Source organism: Chinchilla lanigera, unplaced genomic scaffold (genome assembly GCF_000276665.1).
Source record: "Chinchilla lanigera isolate Chin_1 unplaced genomic scaffold, ChiLan1.0 scaffold00001, whole genome shotgun sequence".
Classification (NCBI taxonomy): domain Eukaryota; kingdom Metazoa; phylum Chordata; class Mammalia; order Rodentia; family Chinchillidae; genus Chinchilla; species Chinchilla lanigera.
Genome location: NW_004955402.1, coordinates 10648977 through 10668297, shown reverse-complemented (window position 1 = coordinate 10668297; position 19321 = coordinate 10648977). Strand labels below are relative to the sequence as shown.

Sequence of the window (19321 nt, the reverse complement as noted above, 5' to 3'; positions counted from 1 at the left end):
AAAAGAAAAGAAAAGAAAAAGGAGTCTGCTAGGAGAGCTCCCTTAGCCCACACAAGAACCATGTTTTGACCTAAGGAAGTCTGGCTGTGAAAAGCACGGTCATGCGCAGAGGGAGACTGTCGCCTGCAGACCTCTGAGCCTGGGTCTTCCTTTCGGGTCTGAGCAAATGCATGGACACAGCGCTTTCTCCTGTGAGAGCCATCATCCCTCACGGCCAAGGACTCCTGCAGCGCTTGACAGCTGCCTTCCTCAAAAGGACAAAGACCAGCCCGGCGCGCGTTCCAGCCAAGGGGAGCATAAGCTCATTTCCACGCTCACTTCAGTTTGGCTGGAGGTGAAACGGACCAGACATAGAAGTGACTCCATAGTGGTTGAGGGCGACACGTGAAACACAGAAAGGGAGTCTGTCTCCACCAGGGTATGTGAAGGCAAATCACAGCAGAGTCACCCACAAACCTTAATAAAGTGAGCTAACCGGAGCTCACTCTCCCCAGAGTCCTGGTCCCTTAGCCGACGACCTCACAGTCCTCAGCAGATTTCTCCTGGATATGTCACGGCTGCCAACTGTCCACCAGGGGCCCAGGCTGGACTCTGTCCACATGGCTGAGATGCAGACTGCACCCGCGGGCAGCGAGCGAGCCGCCGGAGCAGGTGGGAACCAAATGTGTGCTGAGACTATGCTGGCGACGGGGCGGGCTGTTTCCCGGGGCATGCGCCGGCGCAGAGGAGGGTGTGCCGTGAGGCCGCGCTCAGAGCGCTCAGTGCCCTCGGTTCGCAGTGACTGCCGTGAGCAGATTCAGTCACCACAGGGAGAGCTCGTCCTCGAGGAAAGGAGGGAAAGACCACGCCAGAATGCAGACCTCTATTTTCACCTTCCAGTGCCGCAACAAAGGTCCCAAGGAAGAGCTGAACCTGTGATCCCAACTTTTATAACAAACTGACTTTTCAGGAGATTGCATAAGCATCTTAATCTCCACCCCCATGAAAGAGAGTGCCCGTCACAGGACCCAGCAGGGTCTGGGTCACACTCCCACCTGCAGAGAACGGGTGAAGTTGCCAGGAGGTGGAAGGGAGGAAAAAACTGCTAAGGCGGAGACATGAGAACCTTTCGTTTTTTTGTTTTTTGTTTTTTTGTTTTTTGGGGTTTTTTTGCCTTTTTGAGACAGGGTCTCACTATGTGGTTCAGGCTGGCCTTGAGCTCACTTTGTAGCCCAGGCTGGTCTTGAGCTCGCAAGGATCCTCTTGCCTCGGCCTCCCGAGTGCTGGGATTACGGGGTGCACCACCATGCCTGGCTGAGAACCTTTAAAATCTGATTACTTCCTAATAGAACAACTCTCCGTCTCTAAATTTCCACCTTAGCAAAGTAAGGCTTGCTGGGCGAGGTGGCACACGCCTGTAATCCCAGCACGCCTGTTATCCCAGCACGCCTGTAATCTCAGCATTCGGGAAGCTGAGGCAGAAGTTCAAGGCCAGCCTGGACTAAAAGTGAAGTGAAGGCTAGCCTGAGATACATAGCGAGACTGTCTCAAAAAAAAAAAAAAAGGAAAAGATTTATTTCTAGTGTCTTGGGTTAAAAAAAAAAAAAAAAGTGCCATGCAAATAAAGCACACACATCACTCTCAACTTCCAAGGTTGTATTTAAGTAGCGAAATTCCCTCGAACTTTGAGGAGGTCTGCGGGCATCTCCCACTTGCGCTACACTGCACTCCGAAGGGCCAGGTGCTCAGAATTACTTCTCCCCTTTCCCAGAAGGAGGACACCGGCTTTTTACAAAAGCTTGGCCGTCTGCTACCATCGCAGGACCACGCAGGAGCTGCCTGGATCTGTTTCCTTCCAGCTGCTAATCTGAGAACTCCCAGAACCAACTTCACTACAAATCAAGCGACTTAGTTTAAGGAGAACTTTAAATGTAAAGTCTTTGTGCTTTAAAGAAAAAATAGGATTCCACAGTACATGCCCAAGATCTGGTGAAACCCTGCCAAGCCCAAAATCCCAGCAGGACGTTGAAATCAATGCTTTGTGGTTTACTTGTTCAAGTGGATCTCAAAATCTCAGGTCAATAAAACACCTTTGCCAGGTGTGGTGGCACATGCCTACAATCCTAGCACTCAAGAGGCTGAGGCAGGAGGACTGTTTCAAATTCAAGGCCAGCCTGGGCTACAAAGTGAGTCCAAGGCCATGCTGAACTGCATAGTAAAACTGCATCCAAAAAAACAAAAATAAACCTAAAATAACTTCTTTGTTATCACTTCCACAAATTTTCAGGACTGGATTTTTATAAAGCCAAGTGTGACAGGTGGCTGGATTATTGTTGTTATACTGGTAACACGTCTTTTTTTTTTTTTTTTTTTGAGACAAGGTCTTGCTATGCTGTTCAGGCTGGCCTGGACTCACTATGTAGCCCCCTGCTTCAGCCTCCTGAGTGATGGGATTACAGGCGCACCATGCCTGGCTTAACACTTGTCCTGGAATCATTGCCATTTCAGAGAAAATGAACAGGTAGGTCTAAACACAAGCGGGGCTGCTGGACTGCATTGTATTCAATTCATACTCATTAGCTCCTCACATTGCTAGTAACTCTTCTGGCAGACACCCATGAAATGCATAATAAATTGCTTTTGTTCCAGTAAAGGAATTCATTTTCTTTAAAGATTCATTTGGCAATAACATTTCAGAGCACTCTAAGCCAGATTTCTTAAACCTGGCCATGTTTTCTCGTAACATTATTTCATGTTTTGTGACAATTTTTATACACTTTTACAGAAGCAGGAGGAAAAAAAAAAAACCAACAGCGCAACTGTAAAGGACAGTTGTGTTCTGAGCTGAAGCCGTATGTAAAGGTAAACAGCTTCTGCCGCACTTGCGCTTCGCCTCAATTCGGGCTTTCAGACTAATGAGTCACTTATTAAACAAACCACACGGCTGTGATAAATTGGGTGGACATCTCCATTACAAACTATTTAAAAAGTAATAGGGTTTTACTGTTTCCTAATATACACAAGAAGCCACTGGCTACTAATGCAGTAAGGTATTACCACTTACCAGCTCACGCTCGCTCTCTCTCTCTCTCTCTCTCTCACACACACACACACACACACACACACACACAGCCTCGAGATCAAAATGAAAGTGTGTAAGCTTCGGGCTGCAGCACCCAGGGGACTTGGGACCTCACCCGCAGACCAAGTTAGTAGAGGGGCTGCAGACAGGAGCCTGGCACACAGATAAAATGCCAGGGAGTGTTTCTGTCCGAGGGGCAGGGCAGTGCGAGTGATATTCATACCCGGAGAAGTGCATCCCTGGCAGAGATACGCAGCCCAGGCCCCCAAGGCACTGCCTGGCTATGTGACCTTCGGAGGCTGCAGAAACCCTGGGTTATAAATGAAGCCGCGAGGATACCTGACCACAGCTCTCTGCAGCCCCTGGGGAGAGATGAATGCTTTCTTAACTCTTTTTTGATTCAGTTAGCAAGGAGTGCTGTGGACGACAGACTGAAGAAAAATGGGCACTTGGCTACCAAGGAATACTTGTTCAGTGAGCTCACCGAAGCCCGCGGAGGGCAGCTGGAACAGTCTCGAAGCTACAAAGCTCAGCCCGAGGTGCAGGGTTTAAACTCCACCTTCCGAGTGGGCATGGTGGCTCTCACCTATCATCCCAGCACGTGGATTGCTGCAAGTTCAAGGCCAGCCTGGGCTACAAAGTGAGCTCAAGGCCAGCCTGAACTGCATAGCGAGACTCTGTCTCAAAAAATAGACCAAAAAAAAAAAAAAAAATTGCAAACTTGTACTTGATATTTTAAAAGAACTGTGTTATAGCCGCCTTACTAAATTAACAGTATCTTTTACAATTTAGTAATACTAATAATTTCACTAAATTTACTAATAATATATTTTTCTACCTAATATTACCCATTTATCAATTCTTTTTCCGTTTACCAATTTAGCACTAACTTTTGTTTTCTTTTTTGTGGCTCTGAGGGTGGGATCTGGGATACCCTACCACTGACCTACATCTCCAGCCTTTTTTAAATTGTGAGACAGGGTCATCCGGAAATTGCTCTGCTAACCTCGAACTTGCAATCCTACTGCCTCAGCCTCCCAGAGCACTGGAATTAGAGGTGTGCACCACCACACCTGGCCAATACACTTTGGTTTCAAAGTCGAATATTGCTATTGCTAAGCAGAGTTGTACGAAGTGTCTTACATACCTGTTCCCCTTGCTGTTTTAGCGGGATGATATTTGATGCTGACATTCTTAATCAAAATTATTTACATCTCTTTATGAAAGCAATGACTTCTCTCTAAAGATCTCAAGGTGCACAGAGAGCACTCATGCTGACAGCCCAGCCAGACGGGGTCCAGAGCAAAGCCCTGCTGCTCAGTTTGACCTCAACCTTGGCCTGGTTCATTCCCTTCAGCGCTCACTGCGAGGGAGTTTAAGAGAAAATCTGCAGGAGGCAGCTGGCACAAGAAAGGTATCAGCAGGAGCTGCGCCGCCCCCCCCCCCCCCGGGCACTACCTTATAAACCACAGCAGATGACAAAACCTGAGACCAACCCTTGAGTGCCACTCTCAAGTGCGCCAGGCACTCGGGCGGAACCCTTCCATTCAGAGCAAAGCAGCGCTGCTTGCGGCTCTCACCAGAGAGGCCCGGGGCCAGTTGTATCCAGGCCCTGCAGAACAAACAAAAGATAGCAGCAGTTTCCCGGCGCACACTGTTAGGACCACCTAACTCCTTTGTGAACCCCAGCCGCACAGCAGGACTGTTAATTTGTGACCAACTGTCACCCACGGTAAGTAAATCCCAATTCCAATACTTAGAGAAAGACAGTGGAATAAAAAGCTCCTGGTGAGGAATTCTTTCCCTCAAGCCAGGCAGAGTGGCTTATGCCTTTAATTGCAGCTACCTGGAAGGCTGAGGCAGGAGGATCACAAGTTTGAGGCCAGCCTGGACAACTTAACAAGACCTTGTGTCAAAATATAAAAAGGCTGGAGATGTAGCTTAAGGGTAGAGAGCCCCTGGATTCAATCGCCAGTACAAAAAAAAAAAATTAACAGAATGAAGGAAAGAATGAAGAGGGGAGGAATTCCCTCCCTCAGCTAAAAACTGTACAGTAAGCTACAGGATTAAGTGGTGTTTTTCACCGGGTGTGGTGGCACACGCCTATAATCCCAGTACTCAGGAGGCTGAGGCAGGAAGATCGTTGTGAGTTCAAGACCAGCCTGGGCTACAAAGTGAGCTCAAGGCCAGCCTGAACGGCATAGTGAGACCCTGTCTCAAAAAAAAGACAAAAATTAAGTAAATAAACAAAGTGGTGTTTTTCACCTTCCACCAAGGATGCAAGTATCCACACATAAAATAAAATCTAGAGGAGAATCTCGTGTTTCCTGCCCGTGTGCTGGGCTTTCTTCACAGGGACTCTCTGGCTGATGCTCTCAAACCACTCCCCCTCCCCGGGGGGACCGCACAGCAGCTCCTGGGAGCACACACAGGATGACACAGATGACACCTGTTTAGTGACGCAAGAAACAACCAGGCCCACACCTGCGATGGGGCACAGCCAAAGCACAAAGGCAGGGAGCCTTTGCTGGCACTCACACCCTCGGCAGCGCTGACCCGGGCAGTACCCCAATGCCTGGACCCAGAGACTGGGGCCAGCTGCCACCATGGGGCCTGGCCGCAGGGCCATTCCAAGCTTATTCTTCCTCCTTAATGGTGAGGAGTTAAGCCTTCTTCTAAAATGGACATAAGGGCCGGGGATGTAGCTCAGTAGTGCAGAGCCTGCCTGGCAAGTGTAAGGCCATGAGTTCAATTCTCAGTACCAAAAAACAAAACACACACACACACACACACACACACACACACACAGAACTACTCTTTCCCAAAGTCAAGAGCTGGACCTGGGGCTGGCATCGGCTTGACAACCACCCCTGGTTCAGGAGCCAGTGATGCCCACATGACAAAGTGGACACAAGGGGAGCCGGGTGTGGTGGCTCAGGAGGCTGAGGCAGGAGGATCGCCATGACTTTGAGGCCACCTGAGCCCCATAGTGAGTTCAAGGCCAGCCTGAGCTACACAGTAAGACCTTGCCTCAAAAATACATAGATAAAATAAAATGGACTGCAATCATCAAAATCCTCCTGATGAAGAATGCTGTCATTAATGGACTCTAACACACACACAGAACACACATTTGTCACTGAAGCAGGGGTCAAATCATCTAGAAATGATTCTGGCTGGGTCTGGCTTATAATTGGCTTGATAATTCTACCTGATTTGAAAACTCTACTTACCCCGTCTTACTCAGCAGCTTTCTTTCCGGCCTTTGGCATCTTACACCCTGCGCCCCCCCCCCTCCGCCTTACACCCTGCCCCGGCCACACTGACCAGCAGGGAGACCTGCATGTATATCCGCCTTGAAACTACCACTGGCGTCATCCTGATGACTCCGGGTGTGGGGCTTCCTCTTACCCAACCGTAAACATCGCCTCCCCTCCAACACACCTTTCTTTCTTTGTTTTGTTTTTATTTTGTTTTGTTTTGAGACAGGGCCTTGCTACATAGACCAGGTTGGCCTGGAACTCTGGTGACCCTCCTGCCTCAGCCTCCCGAGTGCTGGGATTACAGGCATTTGCTACCACATCTGGCCAGCAAAGCTTCTTGACAGCCAGCAAAGCAAAGACTGGTGCATTTTCACTTCCATTCAGTGCAGCATCCATGATTAATGTGACTGTATATCATAGTCACAGTTAATAGCAGCTTCAATAGGTTCCATTTTTAGTGATTATTTACAGAAACTATTGTTGGGCAAAATATGCTCACTGATCCCTAATTCTCAGACATTAAGTCTTAATGCTGATTCCACCTCCGAACTAATCCCATCTACCCCAAAGGAAACTGAGAATACTCTTTCTCTATAAAATTTGGCAGTTGAGATGTGAGGTTTATATAAAGCATTCTCCAGCTTTAGAGCTTTAAGTCATAGAAGCAATGAGACCATTTATGGGCTGCTTATTAAATCTCATGTGAGAATTGCTGACATAGAACACTCCATTTTTCCACTAAATAACCATAACCAAAAAGCCCATAAAATATAACTCCATTAACAAACGGAGGTTAAAAGATTTTAATATTCTTACACATCATAGAGAATACCCAAGGAAATGTGATGTCTGTTTAGGTCAATTATATGTTTTCTTTCAGTAAGTCTATATGTGTAAGAGAAATCTTAGCCAGATAATAGTCTTTGTCGCAGATTAATCAAGTGTCCATCAAAAATTAAGTTTAATGCTTTCCTTAATAAGCCTAAGGAATCCTGAAGGAACAAAACAGGCAATGTGTGGAGCGTGGCGGCACACATCTGTAATCCCAGCACTCGGAAGGCTGAGGCAGGAGATTGCCTGGCTACATAGGAAGTTCAGAGCACCCTGAACATAGTGAGACTCTGTCTCGAAAAGCAAAACAAAAACAAACCAAGCTCTGTGTCAGTAGTACTAGGCTGCAGGGTGTTGCAACTTCCCGACCTCAGGAAGGGAACAAACTGCCCCCCTTAACCCCCACAAGCACAGCATACAAGGAGAAACTGAGTCCTAATGTGGCCCGTCAACCAGATGACCCTTAAGCCAGGGACTGTGCTCTTCTCCCAGGGGTTGCGTTAAAGCGCAAATCAGCAGCAGGCACACAAAGCTAAGATGAAAACTGTACGAGGAATGAACTTCCAGAGCGGGGCGGAAAGGTTTCGTGGCACTTGACTGCTTTCCTGGAAATATACAATGCCCCTCTATCCCTCCCCCCCCTCCCATCCAGCTAGTGAGAGAACCAAAGCCCACACTAGGACAGCATCGCTCCTGGGTGCCAGTGCCTGTAGCCTCCTCCCTAGGCCCAGAGGGCCCGCACACTGGCAGTACCACTGCTGGGCTCCGGGGCTGACTGAACAGCTAGATGGAACGTCTGGAATAACTTCCCACTTGGAAGAAGTGGTGGCCCCGTCCCCATCTTCTATGGAGACCACGCTTGAGCTTGCTGTGGTCCTGACTCAGTTGCCCCATTGAACTAAGGGCACCCTGCAGACTAATTCTATCCTGGGGCTCACGGGGAGCCCTGCAAATACATGGAGTGGATCGATTCTGTCTGGAGAATTCGACCCCAAGCCATCATAGGTGCTGTGTAACACACGTACTTTCTGCTTTGGTTTGGTTTGGTTTGGTTTGGGGTTTGTTTGTTTGATCACCACAGTCTGGGGGAGAGGGCCGCACTGCCCTGCACCTGCCCCTGCCCCTGTCCCTGCCCCTGTCTGTTTTTGAGACAGGGTCTCATGTAGTTCAGGCTGACCTCGAACTCATTACGTAGTCCAGGCTGGCCTCAAAATCAAGGCAGTTCTCCTGACTCAGCCTCCCATGTGTTAGGATTAGAGTCCTGTGCTACCATGCCAGGGTCAGACCTACAGCACTTTCTAAACCTGAAACTACTTGCCCTGGGGACCTGCGTGTAGCATTTCACCAAATCTTGCAGCCATCTGTCCACCAACATCACACAAGGGGAACGAAAGGGAAAGTCAGACAAGACGCCTCTATGAACCCCGCCAGCGCGCTCCGGGACAGCGACCTGGCTGTCCTCGCTCGGCCGTGCCGCATGCCTGAAGGCTCAGCCCACGAGAGAAGCGGCAGGAAGTCCCTAAAGGGCAACAGGCGCACACACCACCCCTTGGTATCCCAGGAGCCCCAGTATCCAAGGACAACCCGAGGGCCCTGCCCAGGATGCCCACCCCCCACGCAGCAAGTCAGAGAGTGCTTTTGGGGACCCCCATGAGGAGGTCACCATCCATGGGGGTTCCGCAAGCCCCCCATGACTCAGAAGGAGACAGTCTGGGGGAGAGGGCGGCTCTGCCCTGCCCCTGCCCGAGGGGCTGCAGGAATTTCTGCCCAGCGGAAGGCCCTTTCTGGGGAGGGAAAGGGAGAGGGGTGAGCAGCGGACCCTGAGGGCACCGCGCCACCCTCCCTGCCCCACAGATCCCCACTGCTCTGCCCGGCCTTGCCTGAACCATCTCTCCTCTAAGGACACCCGCCGGCGACGCGCCACCTCCCTGCGCCTCACCCTAGTGCAAGGGCCAGGACACCAGCAAGCCCAGGACCACGCCAGGCCTCCGGGGGCTCCAGACCGGGGCCCTTCCACTCTCCTCTCGATCTTCCAAAACAGAACAGTTTGAGAAACACACCACTCCAGGAGTCACCTCGAGGGAGCTCGATCTCCCTCTGCCTGTTATCATTCAAAGGAGGCTTTCACCACACCCAAGGGCAACACCCGCAGCAGCGGTGACCAGGGCTGGCCGCAGTCCTCATCCTCATCTCAGGGAGGGACAGGACCGAGACCTGGCCGCTGCTCTGTGGCCTGGGAAACCAAACATCGTTTGCCTGCTGGAGCTGCACTGTCCTTCTGAAGATTTGGGGCCCAAAAGCAAACAGACTCCTAACGTCACCTCCTCCCACAGGTCACGCGCGCTGTTCACCGCCGCACCCTTAAATATTCCCCTAACCCTCCTGTTAAAAAAAAAAATACCATTCCACCCCACTCCACCCTCCCACCCCCGCGCAAGCACCTTTCTGCGTGTCAGAAAGGCTCTTCAACGTGGGTCTGTAACAAGCAAAAACAACGGGAAGGCCTCTTCCCCTGTGAAACCACTTAGGTGATTTCCATTACAGAAAAAGGTTCTAAGACTTTGGGTCCCTGGACAAAGAGAAACATCAAATATGGTCTTAAGCACAGTCTCTGTATTTTGTTTTAAATATCTAAACTTTGCTTGTTAAAGCCCCCAAGCTGTGAGAGAGAGGCCAGGTCTCTGGTTCCCAAACACCCGCAGGGGCGCAGTCTCCATTTCCCCGGGGCACATGTTCAAAAACAGAGTCCCGGGCCCCACCCCCAAAGATTCAGAGTCAAAACTCCAGGGTGGGTCCCAGGAATCTGCAGTATTTTAAAGTGCCCCAACAATTCCAGAACAAAACCAAACATAGAAAACAATTGCTAAGTAAATAGGGGCTAAAACACCCGGCGTTTAGTCCTAAATTAGTCTCAACATACACCTAAGAATTATCACAAGGCTCATTTTAAAGCCCTGCTTGAGGGCTGAAAGTATTCTAACTCAGGAACCCTGGGCTTCATCCCCAGCATCACAAAATAAGAGAAAAAAATAGAAAAAGAAGTCCCACTGGTCCGGCCAGGTTGTTATTACTTTGGTTTTGTTTTTTCCCTTTTAAGGGCATTCCAAGTCCTGCCTGGCAAGCTCAAGGTCCTGAGTTCAAATTCCCAGTACAAAAAAAAAAAAGCACTCCAAGTGAGGCCGGGTGTGGAGGCACACACCTATGATCCCAGCACTAGGCAGGCTGAGGCAGGAGGCTCACATGACAAGTTCCAGGCCAGCATGAACCATATAGTACCAAAAGAGCATTACAGGTGAATCTGAGAAACATCAGGGTGGGGAAATGCACAGCTGGACAGAAGCTCTGTGACTGTCGCTAAGACTTCCGGTCTGCTGGCCGCTATCAAGGCACACTGGATGGCAAAGGTCAGTGGAAACAACAGCGGGGAACACAGCTGCTGAGCTTCGCTTTGGGTGGGTGATAAAAAAGTGCAATGATACATGATGCAAAAAGCAACCTCAGTGTTGTGTACAGAGATCCTACGCGTATTTGATCACACAGACCCTACATAAAAATACATCAACAGTTCTGCTTTTCTTTAAAAAAAAAAAAAAAAAGTACAATTAAAACCAATTTAAAGCTCTCCAAAACTTCTTCCTTTTCTTTGGGTTAATTTAACCATAAAAAATGATAGAGATCTTAATTAAGATGTTTTGTAAAGTACTTGAGTTTGTCATTTTGTTGACATTTAAATGTAACTTCCTCTAAAAGCTATTCTTAGGTATCAACTAACTAAACTGTTGGTTTAGATTATTGTACTGCCAGATAAGATAAAATTCGAGATAATTTACTAGAGAGCAACCCACTGGGTTAGGAGTCTACTCTCCTTTAACACTTACCCTTGAGGCTGTCTGTTGTGTCGGAGGGGAAGTGTTTTTGCTGCAGTCGTCTGAGTTAGAAGAGGTTGAAGTTGGAGTCATAGGAACGGAATTATTGCTATTACCTGCAGAGTCAAAATAAACCCTGTAAATACACACGGATCTACTGCTAAGGTTGGCAAATACTTCACAATAGAATGGCATTTCATTATATTTACCAGAGCAAGTCTTTGACTTATTTATGTTTTTAGGTTTTCGTTTCCTGGTTTGAATTCCCTCTTTTTTCATAGCAAGTGGTCGAGGCACCTAAAAAATGTTCACATAAGCCTTAAGTTTGTTAAGCACATAGAAGGAAAACCAAAGACTGACATGGGGACTGAAATCCCCCATTTAAAAGAACTTGTCATAAATTTCAACCCGATTTTTATATACAATAGACCCAAGTACACAAGGCCACACATTCGCTGTCAAACGTAGATAGTCCTTAAGAAAAAAGGGGGCATTTGGGCTGAGGGTGCAGCTCAGCAGAGATGGATTTGATCCCCAGCATGGAAAAAATAAAGAAGAAAAGAAAGAAAGAAAGAAAGAAAGAAAGAAAGAAAGAAAGAAAGAAAACAAACTGAGGGAAGAAGGTAATTTACAAAGGAGAATTTAATTCTTTCAATTTGGTGTTTATTGCTTGAATAGCCTGGGCAATTTAGGAAGATCCTATCTCAGGAAAAAAAAAAAAGTAGCTTGGCATAGGAATGTAGCGCAGTGACAAAACACTAGCCTACCAAGCACACGGCCTTGCAAAATATAAGTAGGTAAATAAATAAATGAAATCAAAGAGATCATATACTCTTCCTCTTACAGCTTATTTTTCTTTATAAGTTAGAGGTATTTATAGTATTTTATGCAACACTCTAAGTTGAAGTACAAAATCTACCAAGTGTATTTACCCTTCTAAACAAATGTCTTTGCTTGCATTCAAGAATTTTATAAACTTATTGTGCCTTGCTAGCTGACCTGACGGCTGCTGACCATTTAAACCTGCGGCCTTACACAAATGCACCCTCGCCCTTTCGCATTTCCAAAATGGGAAGGTGTCGTCCAAGGGCTGCTTGTGACAGCTGTACCGGCAGTGACTTATTTTTCACGGCCATGAGATAATAATTCCTATCGAAATGAGAACACCTTCCAGTCAGTGGGGCGCACAAACGCAAGTGTTTCGCTTTCACACCCTTTGCTGATGTCTTGTAACTGAAGCTGTACAAAGCACGAACTAAACATACACACTCGTAAGCAAAGTGAGCCACGCACCCCGTGGAGCTTCATGTAGAGCCCGCACGCATTGCACACGGGTTCGCCCTCCGCGTTCCGGCGCCATAAGGTGGTGGTGGTGGTGTGGCAGTTGGCACAGGACAATCCAAGCCGCCGCGAGGAAGGCTACAAAGAAGCACAAGGAAGAAAGTGGAAACGCACGTAGGGTTTTATGTTTTGGAATGACCTGAAGCGCTAGCGCATCAGGAGCCCGTCTTCACCGGGCACATGCAGTGACCGCTGTTACACTTCCTAAGGGGAATGAGATTTTCTAAAAGTTGCCCAAAGCTGTATCTTGGAAGACACCAGAAGGGACGGTACAGTGAGACGGGACCAGGAGTGTCCCTAACTCCCAGCTGAGGAAAGCCACGTTGAGGTCACATCTGAGATGTGGGGTCCTGAAGTATGATCGCACACATCGGTGTTCAAGGGCTTTGGAAGCCGCATCCTCCTCTTGGAAACTGGCAGGGCCTGCCCGGGTCTGTTTCTCCCTACGCGTAGAGGGATCAACCAGAAACTGTACAAGGCGGGAGCAATCTTAGAAATAGAAGATAAATATAACAAGAAGATATAAAATTTTTAGAAAGAAAATGCTCCATTTCCTCTCAATTATTACATGTGACTTTTAAAGAATAAGACTTTTTTTAAGAATAAAAATTTAAGCTAGTAAAACTTCCTCCCTCAGAATGGCAAAATATAGCATGTGTCTCTAACTTACTAAATTTAAGTTTCTTTTAAACTGGTTTTAAGTGACTATAAAAACTGCTATGACTTCAGTTTAAAAAAAAAAAACTATGGGGAACATTTAAGGACGAAAGCAAGTTTTAAGTAACAAAATTAGCTAAAGTTAGCTGTACATCAGTCTGAACAAGAAGTTACGGAGAGCAGACAATAAAAATACCAGCGAGGATGTATTAAGCATTCCCAGACTAGAGGACAGAGATTTGCAAATTCTCTGCCGGCAAATTGAAATGATGAAATTGGATTTTGCATTTGCAGTTCACACCCTGCTCATTGCATTAGCAGCATTCTTTACAGCCCGGTTGTAAAAACAGACACCAGTAAGCCTTTTAGCACTGCGACATTTTTCACAAGTCCGTGCTAACAATTCTTAACACCCATTCTTAGCCCTGGCTTCTAGAATGTGGTTAAAATGATAGGAAGCCTATTTGGAGAATGTCTTTGCTAAAATGATGAAAATACTAATAAAACCTTACACACTGGGGCTTTTCTTTTTCCCTCTCTCACTGAGGTTTAAAAACAAATACAGTTTTCTAGGCAAGCACTCCTTTCACAAATGTGAAATCTCAGCAAACAACGGACAGGAAGATTCATTTTCTAAAACGGGCCATTTATGAGTTTCCAGGGGAGTCTGGAGCCAATGTGGAGCAAACTTGTTATCAGAATTTGCCATTTTAACAAAGAACTTTATGATTGTCAACTGCAGATCATAAGGGAAGCCAGTCCTCATAAACATGTGAGATGAAGGTGATCGGGTTATAAAAGTCCCTTGTAGCAAGCGAGCTCAGTTATATTCCTCACTGACAAGGAATTCACGTTACACCATAAATCTCGCATTTTGCAAGGCATTGCAAGTTCAAATCCACACTGATTGGTTCTGTACTGCTGGCTAAACAAACTCGGGTTCAACATTCTGTTTCGGGGAACTAACGCAGACCCATGAAAACCATAAATACGAAGCCCACAAGAAGAGCTAATTGATAGTGACACACCCTGCAATTGGTATCACTGAGAGCTCATTTACAGAGCACACTGGCTGACCTTGGTCTCGGCCAAGACACCTGCCACACAAAGAAAAAGCCCTTTGCTTGCCCGTAACAGTTACTTTTACTGGTAAGTGCGTGAAATAAATGGTACTATCTAAGGATGGATGTTCCTGGATGACATTTTTAATGCAACTAGACCCTCACTGGCTACTATGACCCCATCGTGAGACAATGTTACCTTTCAGAGCTTAGCGATTACTCGGTCCAATGTGCCCTTCCCAAAAAATAAATAATTGTCGGTTTCATTGTTCATGAACTGTCAATACCCAAAACCAAGGAACTTCCCTGGAATATTTTCCTGTTACTTTTAACATGGTATATTTGAGAATAATTAAAACCATAAAAGCATAGTTACGCACCAAAGCCACGGGTAACCTTTCAAAAAACTTCTAAGCCATGGGCACATACAGTCATTAAATTAACCTGGGCCACTTAATTTTAAATGCATTAAAAACAAAACAACCATAAAACTAATTGCTTCTCTTTAAGGTGTCAGACTACATTGTGTGCAATTTCACTCTAATCTATTTAACACAAACAACATCTGTAGCATTTGTTCTGCTAATTAGAGTATAACAATTAAATAAATTACCTGGATGCTTAAGACGTCTGGCATCTAACTGCAAAATTTTACTTTAAAAAGGTGTTTAGGCAATGAGTATTCGGGCTGAACAAATGTTAGCCTTCAGTGGGGCTGACGGAAGCTTTAGTTTCTCTAACTACAATAGCAGTAAACACCCACTCCTTAGAAGAATACATAACAATGCCAAAGTGACATTAATCCCTGAAGAAAATCAGAATTCCCATACTTTAAAAGATGGGGAAATCTGTTAGAATTGGTGGAAGTCCTTAATTATGTATATTATCACACATTTTCCCAAGTTCTACACGGTTCTCTAAAGAGCCAGATTTTAAAAAAACCGAGATTAGAGTAAAACATTCAGGACTCAAGGGCGATCCAAAGATGTGGGACCTGGGGGCTGAACCTGTCTCTCTCTGAGGCCCAGGCATAGAAAGCCGACAAAATAAACGAGACTCAGCATGTGGCTAGAGGGGCCGGGGAGGTGGAGGGTTCCTGTCCTACTGCCTTGACCATGGAGTGCCCTAAGGGACCCTGGCTTCTCGTGAATAAGAGTCAAACCAGACCAAAGCGGGCACGGTGACAGTCCTCCTCCTCCCGCCTCACTCTATCCAGTTTTTATCCCCAGAGATTTCACCATTCCCAATTCCGTGACCGTCTTCCCAAAATTATTCCCATGCACTGGCAAGCACATCTAGCAATATGCAAATAACAGATTTTGATTTTTAAAAAAATAGCAGCAGCCCGCAGCTCCCTTTGCCTGCCCGAGGGAGGCCATCCGCTCCGGGTAAACAGGGGACAGGACAGGCTGCCAGCGGCTGGGGGGCTTCCTCCCGGTGGGAGGCCTGCGTCCCCGCCCCACCCCGCGGGCGGCGGCCCCACTCACCACGCGCTTCTGCGGCTTGATGAGGGGCCGGCTGAGGCCGTTCATCTTGCTGTAGAGGCCGCAGGCGTTGCACAGGTAGTGGCCGGTGCCGTCCCGTCGCCACAGCGGCGTCTGGATGGAGCCGCAGTTCGCGCACTCGCGGCTTTCGGGCAGGTCCTCCAGCAGCTCTGCGGCGACAGCGGGCGAGAAGTGGGTGAGGCCGCGCCGGCCGTACCCCCAAAACAAAACCGGTACCCGGGCTCCCCCCACGCCGGGCTGGGACCCCGCCGCGACCCGCGCGAGCCCCCTGGGTCACCGTGCTCTGTGCCCGGACTGCAACGCCCTCTGTCCCCAGAGAAGCAGTGGGGAGCCGGGATGAGCTATGCGGAAGTCAGATGGGGCCCCCTGAACCCCTCAAGCTGTCCCCCAAGCTCTTAAAATCTGAAATCCATCAGCACCACACGCTGCCTGGCAAAGCCCAGCCAATCCCTCAATCCTAACACCGACCACGGATCTCCACAAACACCCCAGGACACGCTGCCTTGCTCACTTTCTTTGGTTCTGTTTTTTAGGAAAGGGTCTCCTGGCGTGGTTCAGGCTGGTCCTGCACTCACTTTGTAGCAGCCCAGGCTGACCTCCAACTGGCAGCAATGCTCCTGCCTCAGCCTCCACGCCTGCTACCTTGCTCAAGTTTATCGCAAGTAATTTAAAAAGTATTTTTTATAGCCGCCACCTTTCTTTACATGCCTTTTGCCCAATTTAAAAAAAAAAAAGGGTTAAGTGAAATTGTAAGTTCTATTCTTGGGCACAAATGTCGATTAGAATGAGAAGGCAACTACTCAGGCCTTCTGAGGAAAACAGCGCAAGTAGTAAGCACAGAAATTAAGTTCTATTTGTATGTCACAAGGGACAAGCACGAAAACACTGACTTCGACCTGTAAAAGGTTTTTACAAAAGGTTAATGCTTCAGTGCTCGGGGAAGAAAGTACTGAGACCTTGCCACTGATAAATAAAACTGTGCTATTGTCCCACACTAAAATTTTAATTTCTGCACTCTATTTTAAATGTGCTCAAATTCATCTTTTTTTAGTGATCTGCTTAGTTTTTAGAATTCAAATAACCTAAACCTGCTGAGAAAAACAAAGCCCAGTGAACAGTAAATGGCTAACATTACTTCCTCTGAAGAAGGTTCAAAGTGAAAGAACGCGTTTTCTAAAGTGAGATCGGTACTTATTAAATATAGGCTCCTAAGAAATAAGAGTCTCCAATTTGGCATTCTTCAGGAGTATTTGTGAGTCGCTTTTTAAACTAAATCAACATCACACCTTAGCATTTTACTTGAAAATTAAAAGACTTCTATCCTTCTGTCCCCTGCAGTTTATAGCTAGCCTCTACTGTCAACTCTAGTAAAGACATTAAATGTGATTTTCACATAAAAATGCTTGCGCCCATTAATACTATTTACCCTACCGAGTAAGAGCCCTGCCTCCTCTCCTTGAGTTATTCCTTTGCTTTAAAGAAGCTAGCATCCCACACAAACGGAGTTCAAAGTTGTCATGGAAACAGTGCAACTCGTAGCACATCACAAAGATTTATTCTTCTCCGCCCTAAAAGCCACTATTGACCACGGGTAATCAGTAAAGCGCTCGGGACTTCAAGGACACTGAAGTTAAACAAGGTATTTATCTTCGTTGTTGACTTTAAAATGTTACCTATCAGAGCCCCTGGCCGGAGGAGCAGGGACATTCCCTGCAAAACCGGGAACAATAAAGGCAGACACCGGTGTGCACCCCAGCTAGAGCTCTTTAAGCCTCTGAAAACCCCAAGACCAAATTTATAAAGTCCACCGTGGCGAAGTGAAATCTAGGAAGGTTGCCTTTCTCCCTCTCACTTCCTTTCAGCTTCTCTCGCACAACCACCAAGCAGCTGTAATTCCCTTACTCTAAATTTTTTCCTGAAAGCTGTTTTTATCAAACTGACAAGAGTCGGGTCCCCCTGAAAGCAGCGCCTGTGTCTGAGGCGACTGCTTGGGGTGCTCCTGGGTCCCGGTGGTCAGCGATGCAGCCCAGTGCTGGGGTGCTCTGGGCCCAGGGACGGGGTGAAGGTTGGCGAGCGTTTCCAGAAGCTTCTAGACTGTCCACACTGATCATTAATAAAGCGTGGTGCTCAGGTTTTAGTCCTGCGTGAGCTCAGACCAATTGAACAGTCTGCCTCCAAAAATGCTTCAAGAAAAAAAAAAATCAGGAAATCTAGCTAGAAGCTGGCATTAGAACAGCAGAGAGGATAAGCAAAGTTAGGGTCCCTCCCCCTCACCCCAAATACTGGCTACTTCCTGAACAGACTATGCAAACTGGACATCCCCAGGTTCCTATTTTTCTTTTGTTAATATACAAACGGGTTTCTTTTTTCTCTAACTTTGTCAGGTCACATCCAGAAAGTGAAAAAATTAGACCAAGAATAGGCTAAGCTTAAAACCAAAGGGACCCATATCGCCTGCAACTGCATCCTCTAAGAGGGTTCTCGGTCGGAACCAGTCACTGCCAACCGCTGAGGACTCGGGGGTCTTCGGAGTCGCTCTCGCCCACGTGACACGCCGCAGGGTCGGGGAGGAAATGGGGGTCAGGCTAAGGTGTGCGGAGAAACAGGCCGGGCTACGGTCTGCCCCAGCGGCAGCCGCGCCCCCTCATGCACAGCCGGGTCCCCGCGGGGCTCCCAGACCGGCCCAAACGCGACCCACGCTGCCACCACCCCCTGCCGCTCGCGTCCCTGCCCTCCTCCTAATCAAACGCCAGTACGGTGACAACTCCCGGCCCCCTCAAGTCCCCACCCCACAGGGCCCATTCCCCACCCAGGCCACACGCGGCCCTAAAGACGGTCTTCCCGGCCAGCAGCGCAGAAGCAGGAGAGGGAAGTCTGGACCCAATCTCGCAGCCCTCGGGGGAAGAAAGGCCAGGGGACAGTGTTCCTCTCAGCTCCTTCACTCGCACACCCCCAGCACTGCCCGAGGCCTCTGCACACCCCGGGAGCAAGGTCCCATTGTAACTTGGCAGTTAGAAACCCTAGTAGGACTCGCGTCCCCAAAGGCAGCGCCGAGGGCCCCCAGAGAAGCCTAGACGTGGGCCGCAAACCACAGCTGGCCAGGACACCCGACTATGTGGGCAACAACCCTGACAAACGAACGAACCAACAACCAAAGCCTTGATTTTTTCCTTAGGATCAAGGTTACCCAACAGGTGAAAGAGACCTGCCAAGGCTGCGGCTGAGAAAGGAAGTCAAACCACCAAGGCACCAAGGCAAGCGCTTTCTAAAAAGAGGCATTTAAGGGCTGGGGATTTAGCTCAGCGGCACAGCGCCTGCCTGGCAAGCGTGAGGTCGTGAGTTCGATTCCTAGTACCAGAAAAATAAATAAATAAATAAATAAAAGTAAAAAAAATAAAAACAGGCATTTGGCAGTTTTGGTCGCCAAGCTTATCCCACACGTCCAGCCCAGCTCCAGGGCAGGCGGCGTGCGCGGAGCTGGACTCTGTAAATGTGGGGGGTCACGTTCCAGGGTCCTTGAAGCCGGGTCTGGGAACAGCAGCCCCAGACCCCCACCCCCCGCAGCTGACGCCAAGCCCCGAGCCTCTGGGCCGCCCCCCTGTGAGGTCCTGCTCTCGCTCAGCGGGGGGCGCGGGCCGCAGCCCCTCTCCCCACCTCCTGCAGAACACACGCGCGTCCTGGCCTCCCGAGAGCTCAGTTGAATGAGAACCGTGTGCGTTTGGGGGAGGCTGGATTA

The 19321-nt window shown here is 48.1% G+C and overlaps 1 protein-coding gene across 1 annotated transcript in view; it reads right to left on the bottom strand.

Annotated features, from left to right (window-relative positions):
- LOC102019223 (endothelial transcription factor GATA-2) overlaps positions 1-15663 on the bottom strand; it is a gene marked incomplete at its 5' end in the record, with an annotated part of 21646 nt that extends 5983 nt beyond the window's left edge. The window contains 4 exon segments of the mRNA XM_013522231.1: positions 11034-11137; positions 11231-11318; positions 12315-12440; positions 15568-15663. Coding sequence (XP_013377685.1) covers positions 11034-11137; positions 11231-11318; positions 12315-12440; positions 15568-15663 — 414 coding nt within the window.
- Positions 15664-19321: the final 3658 nt, after the last annotated feature.